The 10,919-nt window shown below is 67.3% G+C and overlaps 1 protein-coding gene across 1 annotated transcript; it reads right to left on the bottom strand.

The window, feature by feature from the left end:
• Positions 1–2,895: 2,895 nt before the first annotated feature.
• Positions 2,896–10,248, bottom strand: PSMD2 (proteasome 26S subunit ubiquitin receptor, non-ATPase 2). The gene is made up of 21 exons (XM_086467770.1): positions 10,114–10,248; positions 9,271–9,327; positions 8,720–8,884; positions 8,349–8,470; positions 7,746–7,970; positions 7,485–7,643; positions 7,057–7,201; positions 6,794–6,854; positions 6,391–6,537; positions 6,084–6,190; positions 5,608–5,735; positions 5,426–5,513; positions 4,890–5,052; positions 4,695–4,796; positions 4,470–4,615; positions 4,164–4,247; positions 3,862–4,030; positions 3,670–3,764; positions 3,373–3,499; positions 3,163–3,281; positions 2,896–3,081 (listed from the first exon to the last, which is right to left on the bottom strand). Exons 1-21 carry the CDS (start codon positions 10,246–10,248, stop codon positions 2,899–2,901), a joined length of 2,727 nt encoding a protein of 908 aa, XP_086323896.1. The 3' UTR covers positions 2,896–2,898.
• Between the last annotated feature and the right edge of the window lie 671 nt (positions 10,249–10,919).

The raw sequence follows: 10,919 nt of genomic DNA, 5'->3' as shown, positions 1-10,919 counted from the left end.
GCCAGGGCACCCGAGGGAGCAGCCGCGGTGCCTCCTGTAACGTGACGCCCAGACAACTCAGCACCACCGGCCCCCAGCCCCGCAGCCAGGCACTGCCAGGCACGTCCCACCGACACCAGGCCCAGCCAGCCTCCCCCCCCCCCCCAGGCCACAGGGTGCCCTGACCCCCCCACCCCAGGGCTGTATTCAGGCACGGGGAGGGGGGGGGGTGCCACCCCATCACGGGGTGTCCCCCCCAGCCACAACCCCAGCAGAGATAAGTCCTGCTGGGGTTTTCAGAAGGTGGCAGAGGCTGGGCTGCACCCCCACCCGGTGCTCCCCCGAGCCCCCTACTCAGTGGGGAGCCGATGGCCTGGCATGCCTGCCCTGCCCAGCCCTGGGACGTGGCGGCCTGGGCCGTCTTAGCTCAGCCTTGGCACCAGTCAGCCCAAAAAAAAGATCGGGGGGGGGGGGGGGGGGGGGGGGGGCCTGTGGGTCACACAGGGGATAAGGACACCCAGGGACAGCCCCGGCACGGGCAGACCCGGCCTCCCTGGACCCCACCGCCGGTACAACCGGGAGCGAGAAGGATACTCACCCCCCCGCGGGAAAAACCTGGGCCGGCTGAGCGGGCCTGCAGAGACCGTTCATCCGACTGACTTGGAGAGAGGAGGGGGTGGGGGGAGAGAGAAATCAGCCCGGGCCCCGCCGGGAAGGGAGGCGGACCCCACCCCGGGCCCTGCACTGCCCCTCTCCCCAGCCGGCCCGGAGGTGCTCGGGTTGAGGCAGGTCCCGGTCCCGGAGCGGGGGGTACTTGGGGGAAGGGGAACCGCCGAGGGGGTTTTGCAATAGGAGAAGCGACCGCGGCCGCTGCCTCCCCCGCGCCGGGAGAGGCCGGGCCCGCGGCCTGCGCTGGGCCCGCAGCCGGGGCGAGGGGTTGCTGTCCGAGGCGGGGCCCTGGTGGGGCCGGGACAGCCAGGCCCCGTCCGAACGGGGCACCGGGAAGCAGGGTTTCCCGGGGGCTGACTCGCTGTTCGCCCGGGGGGGGACACACGACACAAGGCGGGGCGATCCCCGGCGGCGGGGCCCGGCCAGGCCGCGGCGCCGGCCCGGGAGCAACCCGCCCCGCCAGGCCCGAGCCCGGCCTCTCCCTCAGGCCGAGGCGGCCGCCCGGCCGGCTGGCGCTGCCGGCTCCGTCCCGGGCCGGCGGGCAGGGCCGAGGCGCCGGCACCATCTTAGCGGCGGGAGGGGGACGCGGCGGGGGGGAGGGGGGGCGAGGTCGCGGGGGGACTGGGGCGCGGCGCGGGGCCCGGTGCGGCATCCGGCGGCCCCGCTCCCCCCCGCGGCAGCGGCGGCCTCTGCCAAGGACACGTGTCACTGCCGGCCGCCGCCATGGCCCGCGGCCCCACCGGCACCGGCACGGGCGGGCGGGGCGGGGGCGGCGGGGCACGCACCACGTGCGGCGGCGGGCCTAGGCGGGCGCAGCGGCGGGAGCACGTGCGCGGCGGCGGCGGGACGCACCGGCCGGCACGTGGGCGCGGAACGGCGCCGGGCGGGACCACCGGGACGGCGGGGCCGGGCCGGGCCCAGCGGGGAGCAGAGCGGGACGGGGCAGGGCAAGGGAAGGGGCCGGCGGCGTCGGGCCGGCGCCCACGTGGTGGCGGCGGTCGTGGTGGTGGCGGCGGCGCGGCGGGGCCCGGCGGCGCGAGGCCCGGGGCGACGGCGCGCGACCCGGTACCGGTACCCCCCCCCCCCCCCCCCTACCCCACCCCACCCGCCCCCCCGCGGCGCGCGCCCGCCCCGCCCCTGCCCGTTACCTTCAGTCTCCTTCAGCGCGCGCGGCCCGACGCAGCCGCAGCGCAGCGCAGCACGACCATTTCCGGAGCCGCGCCGCGCGCAGGGGCGGGGCCGGGCGCTGCCGCGGGGGAGGGGCGCGCGGGGGCGGGGCGCCGGCCGCCGCGCCTGAAGCCGCTTCGGGCACCGCCCGCGGCACGTGACGCCGGCGACTCTCCCCTGCCGCCGCTGTCACGTGGCGGGGCGGGGCGCGGAGGGAGGAGTCTCCGCTCGCCCCGGCGGAGGGGTGGGGCGGGGAACGCCCCCCCTGCCGCGCCACGCCTCCCGGCGGGCCACGCCCACCTCACCCGCGCATCCCGTGCGCGAGCACGTGGCGCGCCGCCGCACCCGGCACCCTCCGGCACTCGCATCGGTACCTACCGGAACCGGCACCCATCCAGGACAGAAGCCCACCGGGAACCCGCCCCCACCCGGGACCCGGTCTCACCCCGACCCGCCTCCCCCAGGGACCCGCCTCCCTTGACCGCTGCTCTCACCCGGGACTTGCACCCACCCACCAGCACCCACGGGCTGCACCTCCTCCGGACCCACTCAGCACCTCGCACCCACGGGGGGACACGGCCCCGCACCTTGCGCCCGCCCCACTTCCCCCGCGGCCTCCACCCCCAACCAAGACCGATTTTAACCCTAGTGCCTGCTCCGGCACAGCCCAGCACACTCCGGGGGGGGCGCAGCTGAAGCCCCCCAGAGCAGTCCCGGGTGGAGACAGGCAGCAGGGAGGGTGGTTGCGTAGTGCCGGCAGACCCTGCCCCACCGGGCACACACCACCCCAGGGCCATGGGGGCACAGCTGGGGAGGAGCAAGTGCCAGACCCAGGGCGGGGGGGGAGCAGGACCCCCTAACTCTGAATTCACCCCCTGCTTCTCGGGGTTCGCGCTGTGCCTGGCCTACGGGGAGTGGGTACCCTCGCGGGGATCAGAGCCCAGCCCGCAGCCCCCGCCCAAGGAGGGCACAGCACCACTAGACTCTCCGCATAGTTTATTTCCTTGACTCATAGTAACAAAACCAAACAAACCAGGTTTCCTTCCCCCCCTTCCCAAACCACCTACCCGCCCCCCCCTCGGCTCAAACATCGTAGTTGGGGTTCTTGCGTAGGATAACAAATCCCTCCAGGATGGGCGTCACAGGCACGTGCTCCTCGGTGGCCAGCTCTGCCCGCTCTCCGTGCGCCAGCAGCACGGGCGTCGTGTGAGTCTGGAAGCCAGTGATGGTTTTGGGCTTGCCCGCCTGGCCCACCACATCCACAGCCTGCGAGAGAGGAGCGAGGTAAACATTTGGGACACGCAGGGACACCGGAGCACCCCAGCCCAGGCTCTGGCTGCCCCTTACCTGTCCCACCCGAACCGACACGGGCAGAGGTCGCAGCTCCTCATCGAAGGTGACCAGCATGCGGGGCTGCATGGCAGCAACGAGGCCGTAGAGAACGTAGTGGGACTTGCCCAGGATAACTGGAGAGGAGACAGGAGGGAAAGGGGCTGAGTAGTGCCCAACCCCCGGGGCAGAGGAGGTGCTGGGGTGGGCAGAGCCCACAGGACTCACTGTTGCGCACGTCCAAGAAGGACACGAGGACAGTCAGCAGCCCGGCCACAGCCACCTGGCTCATGAGCTGGCGATCGCTGTGGTAGGGGCACAGGGTGAGCGTCCCCTTGCCCAGATGGGTCAGGCCCTGGTGTGGCAGACAAAGCACGTCAGAGAGTGGTAGGGTAACGCCTGGGAGCCCCAGCCCTGCCCGGCAGGAGGGTGACCCCCTCGGAACACCACTCCCCTCCCACGCCCAGGGCAGGGACCCCAACCCCAACCTTTCCCCACCACGAGCAGCGAGTGCAGGATCATCACCTGGGCTAACCGCACCATGAAGAGGTTGTTGGGGTCCTTGGCATGGTACTGGGCAAGCTGCCGCAGCATGGCTGCCAGCCGGGCGTTATTGGTACCTGGGAAAGAGGGGGGGCAGGCAGAGTCGGGTACACAGCTCGGGACTCCCACCTGCCCCCCTCATGAGCCACAGACTGGGCTGTCCCCCAGGCTTACCGCTGCCCACCATGCCCATGGCAAAGATGGAGTTGTAGGAGACCTCGGGGTCAGCGTCGTGGGAGAACTTGCTGAGGGTATCGAGGATGTTGAGCCGAGGGTTGGAGACCGAGATAAGCGCGAGGGCCAGGGGCACGGCCCGGCGGAGGGTGGGCTCCCCATACCGCAGCTGCAACGGAGGGGAGGTGGCCGTTAGAACCTGCTTACCAAGGGCAGCGAGGCCTACAGAGATGTGAGGAAAGACCTAGCTTCTATTCCTAGGTCCCTTCCTGGCTCCGTGCTATCCCCTCCGTGTCACTCACCAGGTGGCCAAAAGTGCGCAGGGCCATCTCAGCGCCGATCTCCTCACCCATGGCAATGAGTGCGATCCCCAACACTGCTACGCCCTGCGGGGACACAGGCACTGAGCACTAGGTGGGGAGCACCCAGCCCAAAACCCAACTTCTCACAGCCCCTGCACCCACCCCGAGCCCAGGGGGACAGGGAGAGCAGGGGATGCTGCTAGGGGGGCTGTTTTTCTGCAGCTCCGACCCCACAAGGGCCTTAGGGACCCCCTGCCAAGCCGGCTCCTGCCCCAGGGACACAGGTCCCAGCACACATTTCCCCACCTGGTGAGCCCCCATGTCAGCTGAGCTCTCTTTCTTCTCCTTCTCTTTCTTGTCCTTTTTGTCCTTGTCCTCCTCTTTCTCCTTGGAGTCGAAGTGCTCACTGCAGATGTGCAAGAGCTGTTGCACCTTCAGGACATTCCCTGAGCCTGGGGAGAAGAGTGGAGGGCCAGGATCAGCAGGCCTAGGACCTGCTCCTGCCTCTCCCGCCTTACCAGCCCAACTCACCCGCATAGGCACAGATGTCCACCAGCGTGTTGGCGAAGCTGCGGAACGGCTCCGACACCACCTCCAGTGCTGCCAAGATGGCCTCGATCGCCTCTCCCTTCCCTGCCAAGGAAGGCACGGTGGTTAGAGCACAGCAGCAGTGATGCTTCCACCACGCCGCCCAACCCACAAGGCACTGGCACTGCCCAGCTTTACCCAAGTGGTTCAAGCCCAGGCCGAGCGGCAACCACCGGGCATACGTGTCCTTCAGCTCCGTCTCCGATTTCTCCATGATGGTCTGAAGGATGGTTGAGGTGACATCCCCGTTGCAGGAGCCTACCGATATCATCCCGCAGGCCAGGGCGGTCACGCCAGCCACCTGGTGAAGGAGGGAAGGAGACCCGTTGTACATGGGGACAGCACAGAGTGAGCTGACCCACAGCTTGTGGCCAGGTCTGCACAGTCTGACAGCTGCCCAGCCTGAAAGAACACTGGGTACCCTCGGTCCCTGCTTTGTGCAAAAATTTGGGCTTCTCACCCTCCCACATCTGCTGCAATCCCATCGTGGGAGCAGCTCAGACGGGGAAAATAAGGCCCTGCTCTTCTAGCACGGCACAGCACCGAGCAGGGATGACACAGAGCTTTGCTCTTGGAGCCCAAACCAGCTGCAGGACAGCCCCTGTGTCCCCAGGAGCTGCTGGGGACTGGGTAGGGAAGCAGGAATCCCAGGAGAACCCTGTCTTGCTCCCTACCTCCATGCTGGACTTGGAGTCTCCCATCACAGGTAGCAGCAAAGTCAGGACGTCCTCGCGGTTGGAGCCTGCATACGCCAGCCCCAGCCTGCAGAGAGTCCAGGGGAGCGTAAGCGGGGGGAGCACACGGTGGGAGCTGCACCACCCTGCGCAGCACGGGGAGGCTGGGGCAAGGCCCTTACCCAAAAATGGCTCCGATCCTCATGGTGTTGCTATTGTGGAGGACATAGTCGGACAGTAGGGCCAGGGCAGGGTCACACTCATTCCTCACCCCCGAGTTGACGATGCCACAGGCCAGGAGGGCTCCCGACTGCAAGGCAGCGACACCGTCACGCACAAAGCTCCCTGCCAGCCAGGGGCTAACGCTACCCCACACCTTACACCTGCTCCCCGGGATGGGCAAGTGAGCAATGCCACTAGCTGAGCAGCCCAAAGCTCATAGCTCTGCGACAAGGGGACCCCAAAGGTGCCTCAGGCTGTCCCCAAGAGCTCTCTGCCTTGCTGTGAGTCACTAAAAACCTGGGACGCAGGGCATCCAACCCCTCTCCGGGCAGGAGCTGAGCCACACGGCCGATGAAGGCAAGGTTAACTGTTCCCCGAGCCAGCCGCACCCCCAGCCCGCAGCCGTAGAGCCGGTGCCGGGATCAGTGCCACCGACCTTGATGTAATCCTCCGATGAGTACAGGTACTTGTCGATCTGCGTGAGCCCCCCGTCCACATCCCACAGCAGGATCGTGCCCAGCGAGGCTGCAGCGCTCAGCATCCCTGCAGATCCAAGGGAGAAGAGCCCACGTCAGCCCCGAATCGATGCCCTCTGCCCGGGGCAGCGGGTGGCGAGGGACACGGGGCAGCCCAGTGGCAGCCGTGCCCTGCAGCCCCCCCCTTCCAGTAGGCCCCCAAAAGGGACAGTGTAGCAACCCCATGCCTAGGGGTACCTCCAGCCCCTGCCCAGCCAACTCCCTCACCATGGTCCTTGTTCTTGTACAACCATTTATTGCCATCATCCGTCAGCAGCTTGTCCTGTCCGAACGCAGCGTTCACAAAGCCGTTCACAAAGGAGGAGGCCAAATTCATCCGGGCTGAGTCCACTTGGGAACCGCTCCCCCCGAACCCTGGGGAACGATGTCAGGGTAAGCCAGGCAGCAAGAGAAGTCCTGCCAGCCCTCCACCGCACAGCCATCCCACCACCAGCAGGAAGGAGAAGCCCAAATCCACAGCAGGCAGTTGGGTCTGCTCCACACCAGGTCAGAGACCACAGGCAGGCCATCTGCCCGCCCATACAGCTGACTGCACCAGCCCGGAGGTGTCTTGCAGCCCCAGGAACTCCCCAGAGGTGGGGACAACACAGGTCACAACACAAGCCCTTACGGTTATTTTCCAGGTGAGTTTTGTAAATATCATCCGGCACTTTGGGCTCCATGATGTCCAGCTGCAGAGACAAGAGAGAAGGGGGTCACCTCCCGGCCAGCACACCCCAGGGCAGATACCCTACAGCAGCAACCTCTCCAGGAGGTGCCTGGCCAAGCTTGTAGGGCTGAAGGTCTTCTCTCACACCTTGCCACAGAGCCTGGCAACCAGGGCAGGCACAGCTGGAGGCAGCCGAGGGCCCTTTTCCCAGCTGGGACACTCACCTCTCTGGCCAAGGCCAGGAAGTTGCTGTTGAGCTGGACGTTGGACATGATCTCGGTCAGGTCCTCGTACTCCTCCACATCCTCGTTGAGCTCCAGGAAGACTCCATGGCGGCCCAGCATAAAGGCCATCTGCTTCTGGACAACTCTGCGCAGAGGGGAGAGGTTTCCTGACTGCCCAGACTCCAGCCAGCCGCACAAACACACGTTCACCAAACGGTGAGCTAACCTGCCCTGCTCTAGAGGCACACAAGAGCAAACCAGAGATGACCCACCCTTGCTCATCTTGACTTCAGGGACAAAAGTCTCAGTCCAAACCCCCAGACACCTCCGGTGGTGGCAGGATCCAACCCAACTCTGCCCAGAAGGGGAGCCGTGTCCCACCACGACGGGCCAAGGCCCCAGAGGGCAGGGAACGAGTCTCCACTTACACGTCTTTGCAGGAAGTGAAGATGTCCTCCACCAGCTCCACGTCATTGAGCATCAGAGCCAGGCGCAGGGCTTCAGGGTAGCGGTTGAACTTGCGGAAGATGCCCAGGGCACAGCGCAGGAGCGCAGAGTTCTCAGGCTCTGGGACGTAGCTTACACAGCTTTGAGGAGGAGACGGACACGAGGGCGACAACCACATCAGACAACCTCAGCCCACCAGGGACCAGGCCCCCTCCAGCACCTCAGGCTGCCAAGCCCCTCACCTGGTCAGGTAGAGGCACACTTTGGAGTAGGCATTGTCATCGATGTACTTCTCCAGCATGTCCATCTGCTCGATCTCCATGAGCAAGTCACAGGCCTCGTGCTCCGCGTTGTGCGCCATGTTGTAGGGGACAATCTCCTTGACCAGGGTGAGGAGCGTGTCCCTCTGAGCCTTGTCAGCCTCATCGATCTCCTGCCACTCCTTGGCCACCTCCCCTGCCAAGTGTCTGCGGGGACAAACGAGCATCACCGCCACAGAAACCAGCTTCACCCAGCCCCAAGGATGGGGAGCAGTTGCTGCCAGCGAGCCGGAGCTGCACATTGTTCATGGGGGCTTCACAGTCCTGTGAGAGCTTATGGGAGACAAGCCCAGAAGAGGAACAGGGTTAAGAGCAGAGATTACAGAGCCCACGGCAGCCAGACCTCTGCAGCTAGCAAATCACTGCGGATAGAGGATGAGGTGACACACATCCAGGCGTGACAGGGGCAGCTGAACACAAGCCCAGCAAGTCGCGACACCTCCCAGACAGACCAGAGGCAAAGCGCTCGGGGAAATCCCCCTGAACCCTTGTACTTCCCCAAGTCCTGCTCCCACCCAGGCTCACCTGACGTATTCATGCCCCCAAGACGCCAGCTCCTCCTGAGAGCCCACCAGCCGGTACTTGAGACACTCACGCTCGCCGCTCATGGTCATGGCCAGAACAGAAATGATGTCTGCCGCAAAGCGCTGGGGAAAGAGGGCGGAGGTCCAGACACACACCAGGCACAGGAAAGCAGGGGCGGCCAGGGGCACAACACCCTCCCTGCACCCACAAGCCATTCACAGCCGGCAAAGGCACGGCCTTGGCAAGTTATAACCCACCAGAGCAAGTCACAGAGGCTGATGTTGGACCACGCAGTCCAGAGGGCTCTGCGATCACCTGCCCCAGCACCATTCCCCCCAGTCATGCGGGATGATGGGGCCAAGAGCCTTTACCTTGTTCTCTCCCGGAGCCATGTTCTCATAGATCTCCTTCAGCTTGCCATAATGGGGCCGTAGGAACTTGAGGGGTTTGGGAACAGAGGTCATGGAGGTGGTGGAAGAGCGGATCTGCCTCCGCAGCTCCTCCAGCGCCGGGCGGTAGAGGGATGTATCTTTCTCCTGCAGAGGGAAGCTGCCTGTCAGAGAGCAGGGGGGCTGGTTTGTGTGCCACCACCCCAGCAGCCCTCCCCAAACACAGCCGTGGCTCTGAGCAGAGCAGCCCCCCTGCCCTGGGCTCCCTCCTTCAGCCCAAGTGCTGGGGAGGGAGGGCACAGCCGGGCAGAGTGCCACCCACACAAGAGGCAGGCAGAGGTCCCTTGGGCACAGGTCAGACGGGCAGCGAGGCTGAGGGGCAGACCACAGTGGACAAGGAGGGGCCCCGCTCAAGGTGAACCCACACCCCCCCATCTCCACAGCACAAGGAACAACTGTAAGTGACAGACAGGCTCAAGTCCTGGCTGGGGCTCTGCCACAGCTCCTGGCTGAGGGGCACGGCACAGACTTACCCCCAGGCGCTCCACCAGCATCTCCAGCTCATCCTGCAGCTGCTTGTCTTCCTCCGACTGCCGAAACGCGCAGGAGAAAGCAGAGAGTTAAGGGCACCCGGCCCAGACACCCTCAGGGTGACAGGGTGGATGTGTCAGCCCAAGGCACGAGGGAACCGGGACACAGCGACCCCCCCTCCCCAGGGCACATCCTATCCCAGTGCCACTGGGGGTCAGTGCCCCCATTACTGGGGTTACCCCCCCCACCCCCAAAGAGCCCACTGCTTCCCACAGGGTGAGAAGCGCCTCCTCCGTGACGCTGTGCTGTACAGAAACGCCCCCACGGAGCGGGGGCGCAGCAGAGACAGCAGTCCCCTATCCACGGGCAGCCCCCCCACGACCCACGGGGACCCTCAGCGCCAAGGCCACTCTCACGCCAAAAGAGGGGACCCCTCCATAGTCCCCACTGTCACACGCGCGCCCTGATTACATCACAGCTCCCCTCACCCCAGACCAGTGACATCACACCCTGGAGCCCCCTGCCTCATCGCGCGCGCACACACACGCACCGCCCCCCCTCAGGGCAGGGAGCCTGCAGCTGCGTCACCGGCGCACCCTGAAGACATCACGGCCCCCCGCCGGAGCGAGCCCTTCGCCTGAGTGACGTCACGCGCCCCCGCCGGAGCGAGCCCTTCGCCTGAGTGACGTCACGCGCCCCCGCCCGAGGGAGTCTCGGCGGCCCCACAGGCGCCCCCAGAGGGGTGCCGGCCGCCGCCGTGACGTGCGATGACGTCCCGCCCCACCGGTGACGCGGGCCCAGCCGTGCCGTGACTCAGCTGCGGCCCGCGGCGCGGCGGCGCTCACCAGCTCCTGCTCCTTCTCGGGCCCCGCGGGCGGGTCCCGGCGGTCCCGGCCCCAGGGTGGCGTGGGCTTCTCGTCGCCGCCCGACCCGGGGCCGCCCTGCACCCGGCTCTGCCCGCCGCCGCCGCCCGCGTCCATGGCCGCTCCGCCGCGCTCCCGCCGCTCTGCGCCTGCACGCCGCCTGCACCCGTCGCCAATCGCTGCCCGGCGCCGCCGTGACGCCGCCGCCGCGCGCCGGGGGCGGGGCGAGGGGGCGGGACGAGGGGCGGGGCAGTCCCACGTGTGGCGGCGCTGCGCAGCGCCGAGCACCGGCAGCGGCAGCGGGAGCCTGGGGGCAGGCGGCGTGGCGCGTCCTGTCCCGGGGCTCCGGCACTGCAGGGGAGCGCTGGCACCTGGGGACGGGCTCGGGGACCCGTAGTTCCGCCACGGGGCCCCGGGGCCACCCGAGACGGGCAACTGAGGCGGCATTGCCCGGGGCTCGGCGGGGCCCCGACACGCCACGGACACCCGTGGGTACCCCCGTGCCCCTCCACCCGTGTGCACACACACACACACCCCCACACACACACCCCTCGTGGCACTCTATGCCCCCCGGCCCCGCAGCTCAGGCAAGAGACACTGCCTTGCCCAGCCCCACCGGGCACCCCGGAGGGCAACTTTCCCCGCCCCACCCCGGGCTGTGCTCCCTGGGGAACCCCCGGGCAGCGGTTGCGTTGCCAGGCGTCTCCCCACAGATGCTTTTTGAGGCGTGATTGCTGCGCGCACCCACATGGCAGATGTGCACCCTGCACCCCCGAGGGCAGGGGGGA

The sequence above is a fragment of the Leptosomus discolor genome, chromosome 7 (genome assembly GCF_034619465.1).
Source record: "Leptosomus discolor isolate bLepDis1 chromosome 7, bLepDis1.hap2, whole genome shotgun sequence".
In the NCBI taxonomy this organism is placed as follows: domain Eukaryota; kingdom Metazoa; phylum Chordata; class Aves; order Leptosomiformes; family Leptosomidae; genus Leptosomus; species Leptosomus discolor.
The sequence above is the reverse complement of the archived record's forward strand: the minus strand, read 5'-3'. Positions and strand labels throughout refer to the sequence as shown.